The 16,783-nt window shown below is 56.2% G+C and overlaps 1 protein-coding gene across 2 annotated transcripts in view; it reads right to left on the reverse strand.

Annotated features, from left to right (window-relative positions):
• Positions 1-274: 274 nt before the first annotated feature.
• CD247 (CD247 molecule) overlaps positions 275-16,783 on the reverse strand; it is a 73,075-nt gene continuing 56,566 nt past the window's right edge. Inside the window, exons 2-8 of one of the 2 annotated variants that reach the window (XM_060643413.3) lie at positions 6,083-6,186; positions 5,059-5,115; positions 4,459-4,539; positions 3,227-3,262; positions 2,375-2,431; positions 1,664-1,705; positions 275-424 (exon numbers count right to left, since the gene is read on the reverse strand). In XM_060643413.3, the coding sequence (XP_060499396.1) occupies positions 359-424; positions 1,664-1,705; positions 2,375-2,431; positions 3,227-3,262; positions 4,459-4,539; positions 5,059-5,115; positions 6,083-6,186 (443 nt within the window). In that variant the 3' untranslated portion in view covers positions 275-358. The remainder of the gene's footprint in view (positions 425-1,663; positions 1,706-2,374; positions 2,432-3,226; positions 3,263-4,458; positions 4,540-5,058; positions 5,116-6,082; positions 6,187-16,783) is intronic. The other variant, XM_060643414.3, reaches the window with a different exon arrangement.

Here is a 16,783-nt window from a genome sequence, read left to right on the forward strand (position 1 = left end):
GAGGGTGCACCCGTCTCCCAGGTGAGAGCCCCGAGCCTCCAGGACGGGGGCCTGTCCACAGTCCCCAACAAGCCAGAAGACCCGAGAGCCTTCGGGGTTCACCACGGGCTCCTCAAGGACGGGGCCGTAGCCCTGGGGGAACGCACTCCCCTGCAGAGCCCAGGGACGACGTTCCGTGCATGATGGTTTGGAAATGGACGTGACCAAATGTTACAATGCGAAGCGTCCTATTCTTAAAAAGGAATACTTGGGTGGTGAACAAATACGAGTGAACTGGGTTATAAACGCTTTATCCTGTGTCTTTCACAATCTGGGTGTCTTCAGGTCTGGCCTGTGATTGGCGAAATGCCCGGTGCTCTTAGCGAGGGGGCAGGGTCTGCATGTGGAGGGCATCATAGGTGTCCTTGGTGGCCGTGCTGAGCCCCTAGTGAAAGCAAATCAGAAAAGAAAAGTGGGTCAAGAGCTCCGCGTGGGCTCTAGGCTACCTGGAGGCCAACAAGTGGCTTCCAGAGGCCTAGGAACGATCCCCTCGTGCCCCAGGTAGGGGCCTGGCCCCAGAAGGCTACAGAAAAAATATGTTCTATGTCCTGCTAGGAATGACCTGGAAGCAATTCCTTTCCAGCTAAATTCTTACCTTTTTCCCAGCTTCCCGAGCACTGAGCCCTACAGTGTCTGGGGCCCAGAAGAATCTCCTGTTGGACCAAAGAGGAAGGAGAGCCCCCACCCTCCCGAAACACTGAGCTGGAATCAGGGTTTGCTCCAGAGTCTGCTGTCCCTGACACCTGGGCCTCCAGGAAGCCAGGACTTGTCACAAGGAGACAGTGGCTCCCTGACCTCGGCCGTCCCCCCCGAGCCTTGTTCCCAGGCCACCCCACTACAGTTATGTCCTCTGTCCTGGTCCCAGTCCCACTACGACGTCTCTCCCTGGTCCAGAAGACAGATCCAGGAAGCCACACACAGGAAAATTCTAGGGGCCCTTTTGACGTCATTCTGAACTCAGGCAAGCTGGGCAGCCTGAAACCTTGGAGCCCGTCAAGCAAACTGTGAACGGCCCAGGGGAGCCAGAAGTAGCCGAATAAAATCCCCCTGGGGATTATATTTTAGAGAAATAGGTTGGCTCTCCTTCGTTTGCATAATTATTCACACTGATTTGCATAAACCAGACACCTGACTACAACACTTTCTTTTTAAAGTTGCTATTTCTCTCTCTCTTTTTTTTTTTTTTTTGGTCCTTCAATTCTCCCACCCATCCACCCGTCGTATTAGGTCTGAGGGTCCGGGGCACAGGCAAGGCTTCTTGCAAGGGTGTGGGGCAGCGCAGGAAGAGGCAGGAAATTGCTAGTGTGGCGTCCTCGGCCTACATCGACCCTTTGGCAAGACCGCACCGCCTCTGCACAGCTGCCGCTCCTCCGTAGCCAGTGCCTCGGGGGCTCCCGTGGGCTCCCGTGGGCACGACCGTGGGAGCCATGCTTCAATCGCTACATCCCAGCCCTGCCCCAGGGCCCGGCCGGTTCAGGGGCCTCGGGTTCGCCCTGCCCGGCTGATGGCGAGAGCTGGTGCCACCAGCAAGCAGAACATGGGCGTCTAGCCTCGCCCTTGGTTAGACGGCACCCGGGGACCGAGGGCCCGCAGCGCAGACCAGAGGCTCCGCATCCGCTTTTACCTGGTAGAGGCCATCATGCCCCTTCCCTCTCCGCCGCTGGTTCTGTGGGAGGGAGACAAAAGGGCAGAAAGACAGAGAGTCAGCAGCGGCCTCCGGCTCAAGGCCTCTACTCTAGGGGCCCCCAGAGAATCAGAGGTGACGGTCTCCCAGCCGGTACCCCTGCCCCTGGGCTAGAAAGGTCCTCAGGCCCGAAGACTAAGGTGAGGATCGTCTCCGATGGGGCCCAGGTTTGCTGTGAGCCATGCAGGCCCTCCGGGACATCGGAGTCCTAGGATCCCGGGCTGCGTGGGGGGCTGGCCACGCTGCTTGTCACCTGGAACAAATGGGCCTCCCTGCCCCTCCCAGAATTCCTGGCTGCTATCCATGCTCGCAGGGAATGGCAAGCAGACAGTGCTCTGAGCTCCGGCTCAGAGCACACCATGGTAATTCCTGATGGCGACAAATCTGACTTGCTCGTACAAAGCGTAGTGTGTCTTAGAACCGGGACTCGGTCCCTGAAAGAACGTCAGCCTTTCCTTAGCATCTTATGTACGGCCAATGCTTCGCCCCTTGGCAACCATCGCAGGGGCTTTTGCAGGTGATAAGGGGAATGTAGGCGAATGGGTGGGAACAGAGGCCTACAGCAGGCACATCTGGAAGCGGAGGAGGAGCTCCTTGGGAGGAGCATCCCCATCCTGACCCAATTCTCGGGGATCAAGAAGCAGCACTCACGTCGCCTTTTATCCCAATCTCACTGTAGGCCTCCGCCATCTTGTCTTTTTGCAGTGCCTGGAAAAGAAGAGGGCACGGGACACCGATTTCACTGCCTTATGCAGAAGACAGTGGGCTCCCCTACAAGAGGATGCCTCTTGACTCCCTACTGGCGGGGAGCTCGCACAATCAAAGCTCCGGTCCTTATTCACATAAGCATCTCCGTCCCCGACCAGCTCCAACCTCACCCTTCTCCTCGGCCCTTTGGACTCTTCTCTGAGCTGCCAGCCCTTTGCACTGAGCTGAGAAGCTCAGGTTAGGTTCAAAGATAAAATGTGGAATCCTAGCCAAAGAACATGAATGTGGACAATGCGAGGGCCCCCCGGAGCCCCCAGGACCACGTATCTGAGCAAGCTGTCTCTTTACACAGCCAGCACCACGGGCTGTGGATCAAGCAATTGCAGGAAGGAAGGAGAGTCAGCTCTCTCTGGTCTGCTTCATGGCAGACCCACATCAACAGTCTGAAAACCACAATCAGATGCACACCCAGAGGGGGAGGTTGACCTTTGGGCAAGAGGCAACGCTCAGCAAGACTCCAGCCTCTAGAAGCAGGAGCCCCTCAGAGGGGCCTGCCACCCTATACTGGTCCAGCCTGACCTGGCCGTCCCCCGGGGCCATCCGCAGGGAACTCCAACGGCCACTCAGGGGCTGAGGGAGGGAAGGCAAGAGAAGGCTGTTCTGTACACAGCCAGCCGCCACAGGCAGCGAGCAGGTGGGGCATCTGGCATAGGAAGGTCAAGCGGGGCAAAGGCACAGGGCAGGGAGTGATGCCGTCACCAGGAGCCCCCCTCCAGCCTGCCCTCCTGTACTCACATTGTACACGACTTCCGGAGGATTCCTCCTCCTCTGCTGGGAAAGAGAAGGGGAAGGTTAGAGGTGGAGAAGCAGGGACCCAAGGCAGGAGGGTTGCAGCGGCCTCCTTGCACCTCCCCTCCGCACACCCGGGGCCACCTGCCTGCCCGCTCCCCACCAGCTCCCTCCTGCAGCCCTGCCCCCATCTCCCCCAGCCTCACAGCTCTACCTCAGCCTCTGCTTCTTAGGGCACACTGCACACTCCCTTGCACACAGGGTTCACTTCCCCGCATGGCCTCCTTGGCCCAGCCTTGCCCAGGGCAAGCCGCGGGGTCTCGGCTGAGAGCCAGCCTGCGTGCCCCCTTGCAGACATAGTGCCATACGTATCACAAACTTATAAGTGGGATTTCTGGCTGAAAAGGAAAGGTACTGAGTACCTTCATTCGGAGCGGGGCCAGCCACTGCTCAGTGAGGGAGCACTGCTCACCCCTCCGTCTCCACCCCTCCTCACCCCTTCTAGTCCAGGGAAGAGGAGAGCTGAGGCTGGAAGGCAGGGGCCAAGGAAACTGCCAGGGTCTCCCCTCCTCCCCGCCCGTCCGCTCTAGCAACGGCAGGCCCAGCACAGGGCTCAGACACAGGGGGCTGGGTAGACAGGTGTGACCAGAAACAACAAGGGAGGGCCACCCTAAAACCTGGGCAGCGGGCCTTTGGGCTGAGCCCTGCTTTTAAGAGGGCCCTCGCCTAGCCTTATCCAGCCTCCTGTCCCCACAGATTGTGGAGCTCACAGCCAAGAGAACAGAGCCCCTAGGAGCCTGGAGCCCCACCACGCTCCAAGGGGTACCTGGGACCCAGAATTCCTTGTCCAGTGGCCTCGGGCCCTTCCCGTATGGCCCTCTTCACCAGATCTGTTCCTTTGGGGGGCAGATGGCCCCACTGTGTGTGCATCTCAGGGTGGACAAGAAGTTTAAGGGCAAGCGGGTGGACCTTGGATACAAGGGTGTCACATTCACATACAGGAGGTCCCTTGCGATGCAGAATGGAGCCCGGGGGGGGGGGGGGGGGGGTTGGGGGAAGGAAGAGAAGGGCATGGAAGCAATGGCTCCACCTGTGCTAGTGCCCTAGGGCCCTTACGGGATAGGATGGAGTGGGGGGGGGGGGAGGGGGCAAGAGCGCGCAGGCACCGAGGAGCTCTCTCCTTGCGGCCGCTGAGCACACCCACACTGGCACACACAGGCAGAGACAGGAATGCCTACCTGTTTTCCTCCCATCTCAGGATCCAGGCCTCGTCTCTTATCCAAAACTTCATACTCCTGTCTTCCTCCCAGATTGAGCTCCTAGAACCGACGGGAAAGGCTCAGGGACTGGAAAGACACCCTCTTGAGGGCTGGGCCGGCGGGACTGGGAGTTCCCTCTGGGCGTGGCTCTCAAGGAAAGGAGCAGGCCTGGGGCTGGGGTGGAAGCCGGTCCGGCCGGGTACCCGCATCTCAGAGAACGGACGTGCGTTCGTTCCCCCTGACTCTGTGTGTGTGTGTGTGTGTGTGTGTGTGTGTAAATAGATTCAACCCAAGTCCCGTTGCCCCAGGAGAGTGAAACCTCCTCCTCCCTGCGGCCTGAAGACCCACTGACGTCCCCGCCCACCCGCCTCGGGGCCCCTGCAACCTGCGGGTGGGAGGGGCTCACCGGCCAGCGCGCCCTAAGCAGGACCTTGTGGACGCGGCGGGTACGATTACGGTCCCCGTGTTCCCGGGCCCTAGGGAGGCTCGACAACCCGCCAGCCTGCAGCCCGGACCCTGCCGCGGTCCCCTGGGGGGGGGGGGGGGGGGCGGGGAGGGGCGACGGGAGGGCAGACTTACGTTGTAGAGCTGGTTGGCGCCCTGCTGGCTCGCGGGGGCGGCCGCGCTCCTGCCGAACTGGAAGAGGGGGCGGCGAGGTTAGAGCGCTGGGTCCGCCGGGGACGCGTGCGGCCACCGCGCTGGTCCCCGCACCCGGGCGGCGGCGCTGCCCTCGCCGCCGCCCCCCCCCCCCGCCCCCCGGGGCCTCGGAGATCAACTCCAAGGTGGACGGAGGCTGCGCACGGTCGCGACTCCCATCGTGACCTCAGGCGTCCCTGCTTGGCGCTAGCTTAGTGTCCTTGCGGACCTGCCCCGAGGCACACACGACCTCGCTCTCGGCTCAGTTCTCTCCGCTGAGGCGCAGATCTTAACAGATCTCACAGATCCTACAGACAGCATTGGAAACCACCCGAGAGATCATCTAGGACAGCGCTGTTCCAACTTTCAAACAGAAAATTAATAAGACTGTTCCTCAGATAGCATCTTTTGCCCAAATCGACAATCCAAAAGAGCAGAAGGCTGGGGGGACCCAAGTGATAACAAGGACCCAGCCTCCTTCCACCCTCTGCTGGCACCGCGACGTCCCCCCAGCCCCAGCCCCACCCCAGCCCTTCCAAGAAATCCAGACTCTGCAAGGCACCCGCTGAAACCCGAGCTCTGGGCTCACCCTCGCACTTCCTGACACGGAACCTGAGGTTTCCAGAGACAGGCTGGCGGGGCGTCAGTCAGCAGCAGGACAACAGGACCTGGGGAGGGGCCGTAGGTCCCCACCTCCCGCTCTTAGTTCCCTAAAGCCCCTTTTCTGCCAGCAGTACCGCTGCCCTGGGACGCTGGGATGTCTACACGTTTGTATGGTTCCTCGCGAAGACCCCGGCATCAGGCTGTCCCTTCCACTCTGTCAGGCTCAGTGGGACACCAGCCCACCCAAGGGGCACGCTTGGCTGGTCCCTGCTTTGCCGGGGATGCCGTGCTCCGGGCCCCGCCCATGCTTGAGACTTTGCAAGTAGGGGAGCCCACACCTGCTCCCAGAGTCCACGGTACCCACCTTTGCTCTCAGGAACAGGGCAGTGATGATGACGCCATAGATGAAAAGGATTCCGTCCACCAGGTAGCACAGTTTGGGATCCAGCAGGCCAAAACTCTGTGCCTCTGTGCCAAGAGATGAGACTGATCAGCCAGGCCCAGGGTGACAGGACACGTCCCCACCGTCCTAGGGTGGCCCCATAACTGACTGGCCAGGGAAACCATGACAAGGGGGGCTGAATCCATTCCCCACACCCCATCCGACCACAGCTTCTCCCCCATACCCTTGGACCAGCACCAAGGGAAAAACCCAGCCTCCCCCAACAGCCAGACGTGACACCTGGTGGGGTCACAGATCCTGGGGAAGACCGAAGGGAAGCAGAAACCAGGCGGGGGAGTGAAGCTGTCCAGGGATGCAGGACTGCTGCCTCGGGCCCGCTGCAGCCCAGCCGTGTGTGAGCGCCCAAATGAACCATGCACTCTGGAAGCCTCTGCAATTGGATGCCCACGTCTGGATGAATGGCACCACCTGAGTCAGGTGTGCGGCTCCCTAAGGCCTACCCACAGGGAGAGAACGGGACTGACGTTCGGATGAGATCATCCATCAGGACTGTGGGAACCGGGGTTAACGCCCCCTTCCTGACTCTGCTTCCTCGGTGCGGGGCACTGAGCAGTCTCCCACTCATCGCAGTGGGGTCTGTGGCTGGGCCTCCCTCCCCTGGGCCCCAAGGAGTCTCGTAAGCAGTAGACAAAGGTACATTTGGTGAGCCACCCCCCCCCCCCCAGCCTGAACCCGGCAGTCTCACTACTCACCAGTCCCAGCCCCATGGCCTCAGCTTTGTCTGTCCCTGTCCCTGAACCCCTTCCCTTCCCCACACACTTATAGTTCCGGGGTCACACCTTGCTCCTCCGGACCATTTGCCTCTGTGCCTTTGCATGCACTGTTCCCTCTACATATCCTCTCCCTCTGTCTCCCTGCGGCTCTGCCATCTGGTAGAATCGGATGCACCCTACAAAATGTAGCTCAGAAATCCATCTAGCCTGTCCTACCCCAAACTGCCTGTGAGCCGCTAATCCCCGCTGCCATACTAACCTTTGTCCATTTAGTTGGCGCTGGTATTTTAATATTTTTTTAAGTGTTTATTTATTTTGAGAGAGAGAGAGAGAGAGAGAGAGAGAGAGTGCGAGTGGGGGAGGGGCAGAGAGAGAGGGAGACACAGAATCCGAAGCAGGTTCCAGGCTCTGAGCTGTCAGCACAGAACCCGGTGCAGGGCTCAAACCCACCAGCCCGGAGCTCATTGCCCTGAGTCGAAAGTCGGACGCTCAACCGACTAAGCCACCCAGGCGCCCCTTACGCTGGCATTTTAGGGCAACGGGGTTGGAGAAGGAGATATAGTAAATGTCTTGGCTAAATAAAAGCAATTTTATTTCAAAGCTCGTTGCACCGTGAGACCTGGGTTTCAGACCGTACTTCCTGCCAGGTATTTGCAGCGAGTCCGCCCGTGTACCGGGCCCGCTACCTGTCTCCGCCCCTGCCAGCTAAGCTCCGCCCACAGTGGCGGCTTCTCCCAAGGTCGGAGTGCCCTCTGGTGGCCGCCTGCAGCCCCCTGGTCGGGGCTGTGGGAGCGGATACCCTGCCCTTGAGCGCTGGCTTGCCCTTACCAGTGGGGTGACTTGCGGCACGTTAGTCACCCTTTCAGCCGCCTCTTCTGTTAAACAGGGTGAAAATGCTAACATTTCTTTAATGTTTACCATGTGCCAGGCACCCCTTTAACGGAATAACTTGTCAGAACCTCCCAACAGCACGACGCAGAAACACACACAGAACTTCAGGTTTGCCCAGCAGCACACACACAGCGCGAGAGGAGGCCGGGACTGTGCTGCTCTGCGCCCTCCTCCCCTGGGTCCGGCCCTGCCCACCTTTCTCCTGGAGCGATGTTTGGGCTTCTCCCGCGTGCTGTGTGACTCAGGGCGGCGGCAGGGTTCCTCCCTTCCCCTCCCCTCCCCTCCCCTCCCCGGATCCTCAAGCCTGCGACTCCCGCCCGAATTCAAACCCCCTCTGGGCCCCAGGCAGCTGATCTCTTTGTAAACTTCCCTTCCCACAGCCCCTGCTCAGAAACTACTGATGACCCGGTCACTCAGAACTAAGTCCAAACTCCTCATCAGGCCGAGCTCAGGCCCGATCCGGGCCCAGCTCCCCGACACCCTCCCCACGCTGCCTCTCCTGCTCCGGTGGGAAACATACTGCTCTTCCTTGGGCTCACCAGTCCTTTCCTACCCACCTGCCTTTCCTCTTCCCGCCTGCCGGGCCCAACACTCCCCCTCCACTCGGCGTGAAATGGGGCTCCTGTCCCCCCACCTTCGCCCCTGGCCACTCAATGGCTGATTCTGCACCCGAAATTCTGCACCGGATGGAGGTGCAAGAGCCTGCCTCCCACAAAGCGCTCCCCCACCACCACCCCATGTAACTTGTCGGGTTCTGAGAGTCCCCTCCACCAAGCCTCTACCCTGGACATTGGAGCACAGAGTAGACGTTCATTAGATAGCTTGGGCTTTTCAGGGAAGATGAGGGGGTCCACCCACGGTTGGCCTGCCCGCTGGCCCCCAGGGCAGGGCCAGAAGTCCCCTGATGACCACAGGTAGGCGGCTGAAACCCTCTAGGAGGTAAGCCAGCCCCCAGCAAAGACCACCAACGCCGGGGGTGATTTTTTTCCTTTGGGGCTGGAGACGAGGTGTCGGCGGCAATTTATGGGGGTGGCTGAGACTCAGAAAAAGGGCTGGGAGAAAAATCGCTCAGCTGCCTGTCACATAAAATGAGGACAGAAAAATGACTGGACAGTAAATTTAGAACAAATGAGAAGAAATATTTCTTCCTGTTGTGCAGAGCCAGCGCAGTGGGGGAGGGGACTTGGTTGCCTCCCCCAGAGATAAGTAACAGGGACAGGTTTTCTCTCTTTCTTCCTTTCTTTCTAAAGAGCAGCGTGATTTTATGGCCGATGACAAGTATGCTGTGTGTGGTTTGGTCAAGGAGAGGATATTGACCGCAACACGTTTCCCGGGGAAGGATCTTCCTCCACCCAGTCGAGCTGTGCCTGTGCTGGGAGCAGCGGGGCCTGGAAACTTCCCCAAAGGGACCCAGGACCTAACTCGATTATGTAACTGATCAAATATTTCTTGGGCATTTGCTCAATGCCAGAGGATGTTGAAATAGAAGGGGCCCCGGGTGGGGTGTCAGACAGATTCTCGCCCTCCCCTTGCCACAAAGCAGCTGTGTGGTCTCGGGCAAGCCGCCTCACCTCTCTGGGCCTCAGCTTCTTCATCTGCAAAATGGTGGGTAATCACCTCTACCCTGAGGGTGTGGTGAAAACAAAGGGAAAAAAACGTGTTGGGAGGTGTTCTTGTAAATCTCCTCCATAAGGACAATGATGTCTGACATCGGGATGAGGCCTTCTGAGTCCCTGCCCTCATGGGGCTCATGGCTACAGCTTAGGGGGGCTTCCCTCGAACAGCACGTAGTTTTCCGGGATGCCAACCCAAAAGCATGAAGCAGAGATACTTCCTGCTTCCGGTTTCTTCCCTGCACCCTCACCCCCAAGGCAGAGCTCCGGCGGCCTCATTTCCTGATCCATTAGCGCGCATTCTGCAACCCGCATCCCATTCAGTCCCGGAGGGAGGGAGGTGTTTAACAAGCCTAAGGCGACAGCTTTCCTGTACGACAGGAATTGTTTTATCGCAGTTCCTGCCCTCTGCCCCAGTAACACGACCTGTCTCATCAGGTGATAGTGAGGGTTAAATAAGCTATTTATTACGGGGTGCTGGGCCCAGCACGTAATAATAACATGTCTGCTATTATTGTCGCTGACTTTTTTCCCCCCAAACCACCACCAACACATTTTTTTTTTTTTTTTTTTGGAGAGAGAGAAAGTGTCAAATAGTATCAGGAACGTTTAACCTGGGTGGGATGAGAGGGGCTCCTGGGTGGCTCAGTTGGTTGAGCGTCTGACTCTTGATTTTGGCTCAGGTCCTGATCTCAGGATGGTGAGGTCCACCCCCAATGTGGAGATGGCTTAAGATTCTCTCTCTCTCTCTCCCCCTCTCCCTCTGCCCTTCCCCAACCCCTCTCAAAAAAAAAAAAAAAAAAATTTTTTTTAAATAAATAAATTGCATAAAATTGTTTCAACTGGGTAGGACGAGAGACACTGGCGCCCCTAACTTCCGGGTGTTCACAGCCACACAGCGAACCAGATCCTGCACAGGGGGCCGTCACCATTGAACCAGTGGGCATTTGATGAGGGGGCTGCCTTCTGAGCAGTCACGTGATTTCCCATTCAGAAAATGCTGCCTTCCCATCTGAGGAGTAGGGTTGAAGAAAACAAAGGCAAGCTAACAATAGCCTCCCAGCACAGCCTAGGGGTGACGGTGGCCAGCCAGGGAAAGGGGACAAGCCCTATTTGCAAAGTGGGAGAACACAGCGGCGTCTGGCCGGGCTGCAGGACGAGAGCTCTGGGGATGGGCTCTGACCCCATGAGCCTTCATCTGTCCAACCTGGACCCCCACGGGCCATTCCGTGCACAAGGCACACTCAGCTAATCTGGAAAAGAAGGGGGTTCGGCCCCAATTCCCTTCCCCGCTCCACCTTCCCCAGGCCTAGCAGGTGACCCCATCCACACGTCCCCACCACGCCAGAGCCCTGCATCTGGACACGGAGCAAACACGGAGATTGAAGTCCAGGTGGGCCGGAGCACGTCCAGGTGTCGTAGGGCTGGAGGCGTCAGGCAGGTGCTCCCAGATGGAGCTCCAGGTCCTCCGAGAGGGGGGTATTTTAAGTGGTTCTATTTACTCCAGGACAGAGCATAACCTGATGACCCCTGCCCAGCAGAGCAAGCTGGAGCCTGGGAAGAGCTGGCCCTCTGCACCCAGGCACGTGCAGTACTGGATATGGGATTGGAACACGGGGGAAAAGAGGAGAAGCCTGGCGCACAGCCTGCCCTTGTCCGCGGTCGTGAGGTCACTGCCCGGCCTGCTCACCGCAATCCCCATCACAGACTTGATACAGCTCAGGATGGCCAGGGCCTGGCTGAACTGGGACCCTGGACTCTGGTCACTTCCCAGCCCAGCCCCCTGCCATCACACTGTCAGCCACCAGGCAGGCATCGATGAGGTGGGCCAGCAGGTTACTGTCCCGTACGAGAACCCTATCTCCCAGCAAGTGAGGGAGCGAGCAGAGAATCCCAGCAGCCCCTCCTCTTTGAAAATCTCAGTGGCGCTCAGCACTCGGCTGGACCTGGCCTCCTGGCCCACAGACCAGACCATGGACGCATGGAGATGACCCGTAGCGGGCGGCCAATACGTGGGACAGCGCCCGATCATCATCCCTAGGAGTTCTCCTTCTCTTCGGACAGGCCTTGTCGGAAACCTGCCTGATCTCGTGTGCGCACAGACGATGCACCCTGAGCCCTGGCCTCAGGCCCCGGCCCTCCCCCCACCCCCGCCCCCTCCCCCCACTGCAACTTCCTGCTCTGAAGCCCCCCACGGTGCCACCCGGATTACTCTGACTTTGACTTTAAGCATAATAAACTGAAGCTTTCCGGCCTGGGCCTGCCATGTGGCCCAGGACCTGGAACAGGTGAGACGCCCAGAGGAGACGCCATGACAACCAGTGACGGATCCCAGCGTATCTACGCCTACGGTTCACTGCATCTAAAAGTGTCATGAGTCTCAGTGAGAGTGAGCCTAGCCGTCTCCATACACCTCTTTGTCTCTATAGAAGTCCCGAGTTCGAGAAGTTTCTCGACACGGACCATTAACAGAAGACTCCGGGGCCCCAGAGGGCACCCGAGGGAGGCACCTGCCCTTACAGAGTCTAATTGCTTTGGGTGAGGTGTATTGAACTGTACTGTTTGTCTCCCAGCCAGACTGGGAGCTGCTGAGAACAGGGAACACAGGTGTCCATCTACCCGGGCCTGCCGTTCCTGGAAGCTAGTTTAACACACTAGCCCGTCTCCACCTCCAGCCAGGCTCCTCCCCCAACATACCCTGTTCCGGGAGCAGAGCGACCCCCCCCCCCCCCGGCTCCCTCAAAGCCAACTGGTAAGATGCCTTGCATCTGAACCCCGATTTGTACTTCTAAAATTACTTCCTGTGCCTGATCGAGCTCGAGTCTATGAGAGCCCAGAAGGTGGGCGGGGGTCTATTATTGGGCCCAGTGCAACGTGGGGCAATAAACTGAGACCAGAGGAGTAAAGTAACTTCCTCAAGGCCACCAGCAGGCTAGTGGCAGAGCTGGATGAGACCACTGGGTCTCCTGACGCCAGGTGCTTTTCTCGCCTCTCTGCCTCGGGTGCGCCTCACCGGTGGGTGCAGGACCGAGTTTTCACCCAGCTCTGAATTCACCGCCCTTACTGTTCGCCGGGTTCTGACGTGCCGTCCCAGCAGCGTGGGGGCCTTTCCTGTGTCCCCCGTCCAACAAGCCCTGGAAAGCACAGGTGATACCTTTTGGTTTCACTTGCCCATTTTCCCTCCTCATCCGGCACAGCATAGGCCGTAGAGCCAGAAAGACTACGATTCAATCTTAGTCTTTGAATCTGGCTCTTCCTGGCTTTGTGTTTGGGGGAACGGCTTTCTTAACCTCTCTGAGTTTCGCTTACCCCGTCTGCCAAAGGGGTTTAACAAGACCGACCTCACAGGGCAGTTATGCAGATGCGCTGAGCTAACAGGGCCCGGGGAAGTGCCCGGCCCAGTGCCACGCGCTCAGCTACGGGCTCAGGTGGCCCTTCTTCGCCACCACAGCAGCAGCGGGCATCCCACTTCTCGCTCTCGCGTGCCAAGGTTGGGGACAGAACCTGGTCCGCTCCCCAGCTCGGGATGGAGATGCCACCTTCCGCGGGTCTGAGGATAAGATCGGACGACGCACGGGCATCGGTGCGACGTGCCCGGGACACCGGGAGCTCCGGTGCGGAGGCTCTGATCGCTCCCGGCTTCACGAAAGGGTACCAAGGAAGCTTGCGTTTGCACTCAGCGTACCGCTTAGAGAACTCTTCGCCCTCGCATGATCTGATTTGATCCTCAGACCAAGTCTTCATGAGATGGGCAGAATTACCGCCGACTCTGTTTTGCGGACAAGGAGATGAAAGCCCAGAAAGTTCGCTCAGCACAGAAGTTCCCAAGAGCATCTGCTGCTCGTTCCCTGGTCTTTCCCCTTTCTCCCGGTGCTTCCGGAGTTCCCGCTCTCCAGAGAGCCTCCCGCCTTTTGTAGGCATTTCTTCTCTGACACCTTCAGCCTCTGCTTGGATACCCTGGGTGACAGGGAGCTCACCACTCATCAATCGCTGGTGGAGAGCTCTGATTTTCAGAGTTGTTAAAAAACAGCCTTGGGCCTAGTTCTGCCCTCAGAGGCACAAAGAACACAAAGTCTCCCCGTTCTATAACGCCCTTTAAAATCTCTCCCGTGTCTAGCTGGTCTCGCCCTTAATAGGAAGCACTTAGGTATCACAGCAAGAATAAATCCTTTGAAGGTGGAGAACTTGAGTCCGGGTCGTGGCTCCAGCACTTAAGCAGCTATGTGACTATGGAATAATTGCAGAGCTCTCTCACAGGGTATGTGACATTTAAATGCATTTAAATACATTTAAGCTCCCCGGATACAGGCGCTAACGGCATCATAAAGCCCACAGTTCTGGGAGGACCAGCCGGATCCCAAGCCCCCTGACCACGTTTTGCAGCCCCAAACTTGAGCCCAGGGTCGGGCTGCTGCCCAGCCCCACCCCCAGGCAAAGACACAACTGGTGATGACATCGCAGGCTAAAAATTTAGAAAACAGGAAGTCATGTGTTTTCAGGAAGGCAGAGTGGCAGCAGTCCTGGGGTGCCTGTGCGGGGTGTGATGCCCGGCTCGCGGACCCAGACCTCCCCTGCCAGGGGGTTTGCTCCCTTTCACCGAACAACTTTCACTGCGGCAGGAAAGATAGACACCTGGGTCATGACGATAAACATCAGGTGAAGCATATGTGGGTTTTCTCATTCGGTCCTTACAGCGACTGTGAGAGTACAGCTGGGGGAACTGAGGCTCAGAGAGGTTCATAACGTGCCAAAGGTCTAGATCCAGGGTCGAGCTCAGGCCTGTCTGGCTCTCCAGATACTATCTGGTCCAGAATCCTAACCACCCTTTGGCTCTAAGCTTGGACAACTCACCGGCCCTCGGGGCTGGGGAGAGGGGTTCCTCTCCAGGCTGAGAATGGCCAGACTCCTTCTCTGAGGATCACGCCACATTAGCAGATGTGTTGATGTGTTTCTAAGTCTACCCTTGGCCTTCGTTTGAGGGGGCAGGAGGCTGGGAGGCCTAGAGGATTAACAGGGACGGAAGGCTTGCTACCAAAGTGAGGCTACTCTGGGCCTCCAGAGGCTGACGCACCTGGAGACAGCCGTGACCTAGAGAACGAGTCTGCGTAACGTGGTACCGTATAATTTCTTGCTACTCTGACTTGCCACGGCCTCCTCGACCTCCCCTCCTCAAATGTTGGATTTCAAACGCTCGTGTTTCATTGTAAAGCTAAATGTCTGGTCATAGCTACGCACAAATCATATATTCCCATAGACACGGATTCCACAGCAAAGGGGAAGAAAGGTGTTGGGTTTCTTAAAGGTAACAGGATTATGGAAGAATACTTGCTTTCGCGTATCATTGTTTCCACGAAGTTTGTTCTGATTCTGTGCAATCATTTTTAAAAATTTTCCTATGATCACTTTTCTTCTTATTTTCAAGTAAATCGACTCGTTATAAAAGTGCAGGAAAGTACCAAATAATCAAAGTTGCCCATAATACCACATTCAAACACAGCCACTATTAACCTGACGGCAGATTGCCTTCCGAAGTGTTTGTTATTTATAAATTATAATTATTCTATGTGAAATTTTTTTCCCTGAAAAAAAAAATCTGTCGTTTCCTGTTAGCATTATAATTTAACATTATATTTTCATGTTATGCCAGTTATTTATATCCCATGTTTCATGTTATTTCATAGGCTTACTGAATATCCTTTCTAATGGTTGTGTAATAATTCTTCTGCTATTTATTTACCATTCCCCCATTGAAGGTCGTTTAGTTTCCAATTTTTCACCATTGTAAATAACTCCGTGATGAACAGCTTCATTCCTCAAGCTTTCCACAGGCTTAGAATTCAATCAATAATACTTTGAAAAATGAAAGCTAAGACAACTAGTCCGAAAGAAATATCCGCAACAGATATAAATAGGCGATTCTCAGAGGAGGAAAAACAAGTTGCTTATAAACATTATAAAGAGACTCTTAATCTCACTGCTGGTTACTACTGAAAGTACAAAATGAGAGAGAGAGACGGATCCTATTTTTCACGGATAGTCAGAAGGCCTCAGCTGTGAAGCTATGTGAAGGAAGGGCACCCCTGATGGAGGGAGAGCAGAAGCAAAGGTCCTGTGGTGGGTCCAGGCCTGGTGTATCTGAACAGCAAGGAGATAGATGTGGCCAGGGTGGCATGAGAGACAGAGAGTGCTAGAAGATGAAGGTTAGAGGGTAAGAGGGTGGGGCGGGGGTGGGGGGTGAGAGTGGGGATTAGTTAGAAACTTCTCAGCCAGTAGATTTTTCTCTGAACGAGAGTGGGAGCAATTGTAGGGCTTTCTCTCTTTTTATAACAAATACACATTATTTTTGGAATTTCAAGAATGTGAATACAATTTAACAGACAAAAGCAGTCAATTGGAATAAACTTGGTTCATGGTTGCCCTGGGGGGGGGGGGGGGCAGGTTGCCTGGAGATGCCCAGGCAAGCTGCAGGCCAGGCCTAAAATCCAGGCTAGGCCGCCAGGATGCCGACTGCCCTGTGAAGATCATCCACAAGTTGTGTAAGTTCATCTGAAAGTAGTAATCTTTATCTCTTCCTGCCCTTGCCCCATAAACCAAGCTATGGTTTCCACACAGAAAGGGGTGTATTTCTACCGAGAGGATCCAAATCCCTTCATTCTTGTGCTTTTTCATCGTTCAGTAACATGCCTTCAGCACCCAGCTCTTTGTTATGGGCTGAATTGTGTCCCCGCCAAAATTCCTGTGTTGAAGGCCTTGGGACCTCAGGATGTGACTGTGTTTGGAGAAAGGCCTTAACGGAGGTGATCTGGCTAAAATGATGACCTCGGGTGGACCCTAGGCCCACGTGACTGGTTGATCTGGGCACGTCTTATTTGCTCCATTTTGCAGATGAAGCCACTGAAGGTCAGGGAGGTGAAGTGACTCTCCCGAGGTCCCGAGTCGCGTATCAGCAGAGCCTGGATGAGAGGCCAGGCCTTTGTTCGTCCGCACGCGGCACACAGCCCTCACATTATGCTCTCGAACATTAACACGATTTAAAAGAAATCCACTCTATCACATCCCCTCGTGTCAAAATTCCAGGCATGATTTTGCCATTTCTCTGAGACTTGAATTTATTCTGCAGATAAGCCCTCATAGTATGCGCGCGCACGTAGACACGCACGGATGTTTATTACATAATTATTTGCAGGAGCAAAACCAGAAAAACGGAAACAATGGAAACATCCACCAGCTAGGAACCTAATTAGCAAATTTTGGTATCTACATATGTAGCAGTTTAAGAAACCCAAAACACAAGAGATAGTTCTGTATGTGCTGCTGTGGAAAGAGCTCCAAGATAATTAGGCGAAAAAAGCAAGCTCTAGAATGGACTTATGAATGAAAAAAGA

This window comes from Panthera onca, chromosome F1 (assembly GCF_046562875.1).
Source record: "Panthera onca isolate mPanOnc1 chromosome F1, mPanOnc1 haplotype 2, whole genome shotgun sequence".
In the NCBI taxonomy this organism is placed as follows: domain Eukaryota; kingdom Metazoa; phylum Chordata; class Mammalia; order Carnivora; family Felidae; genus Panthera; species Panthera onca.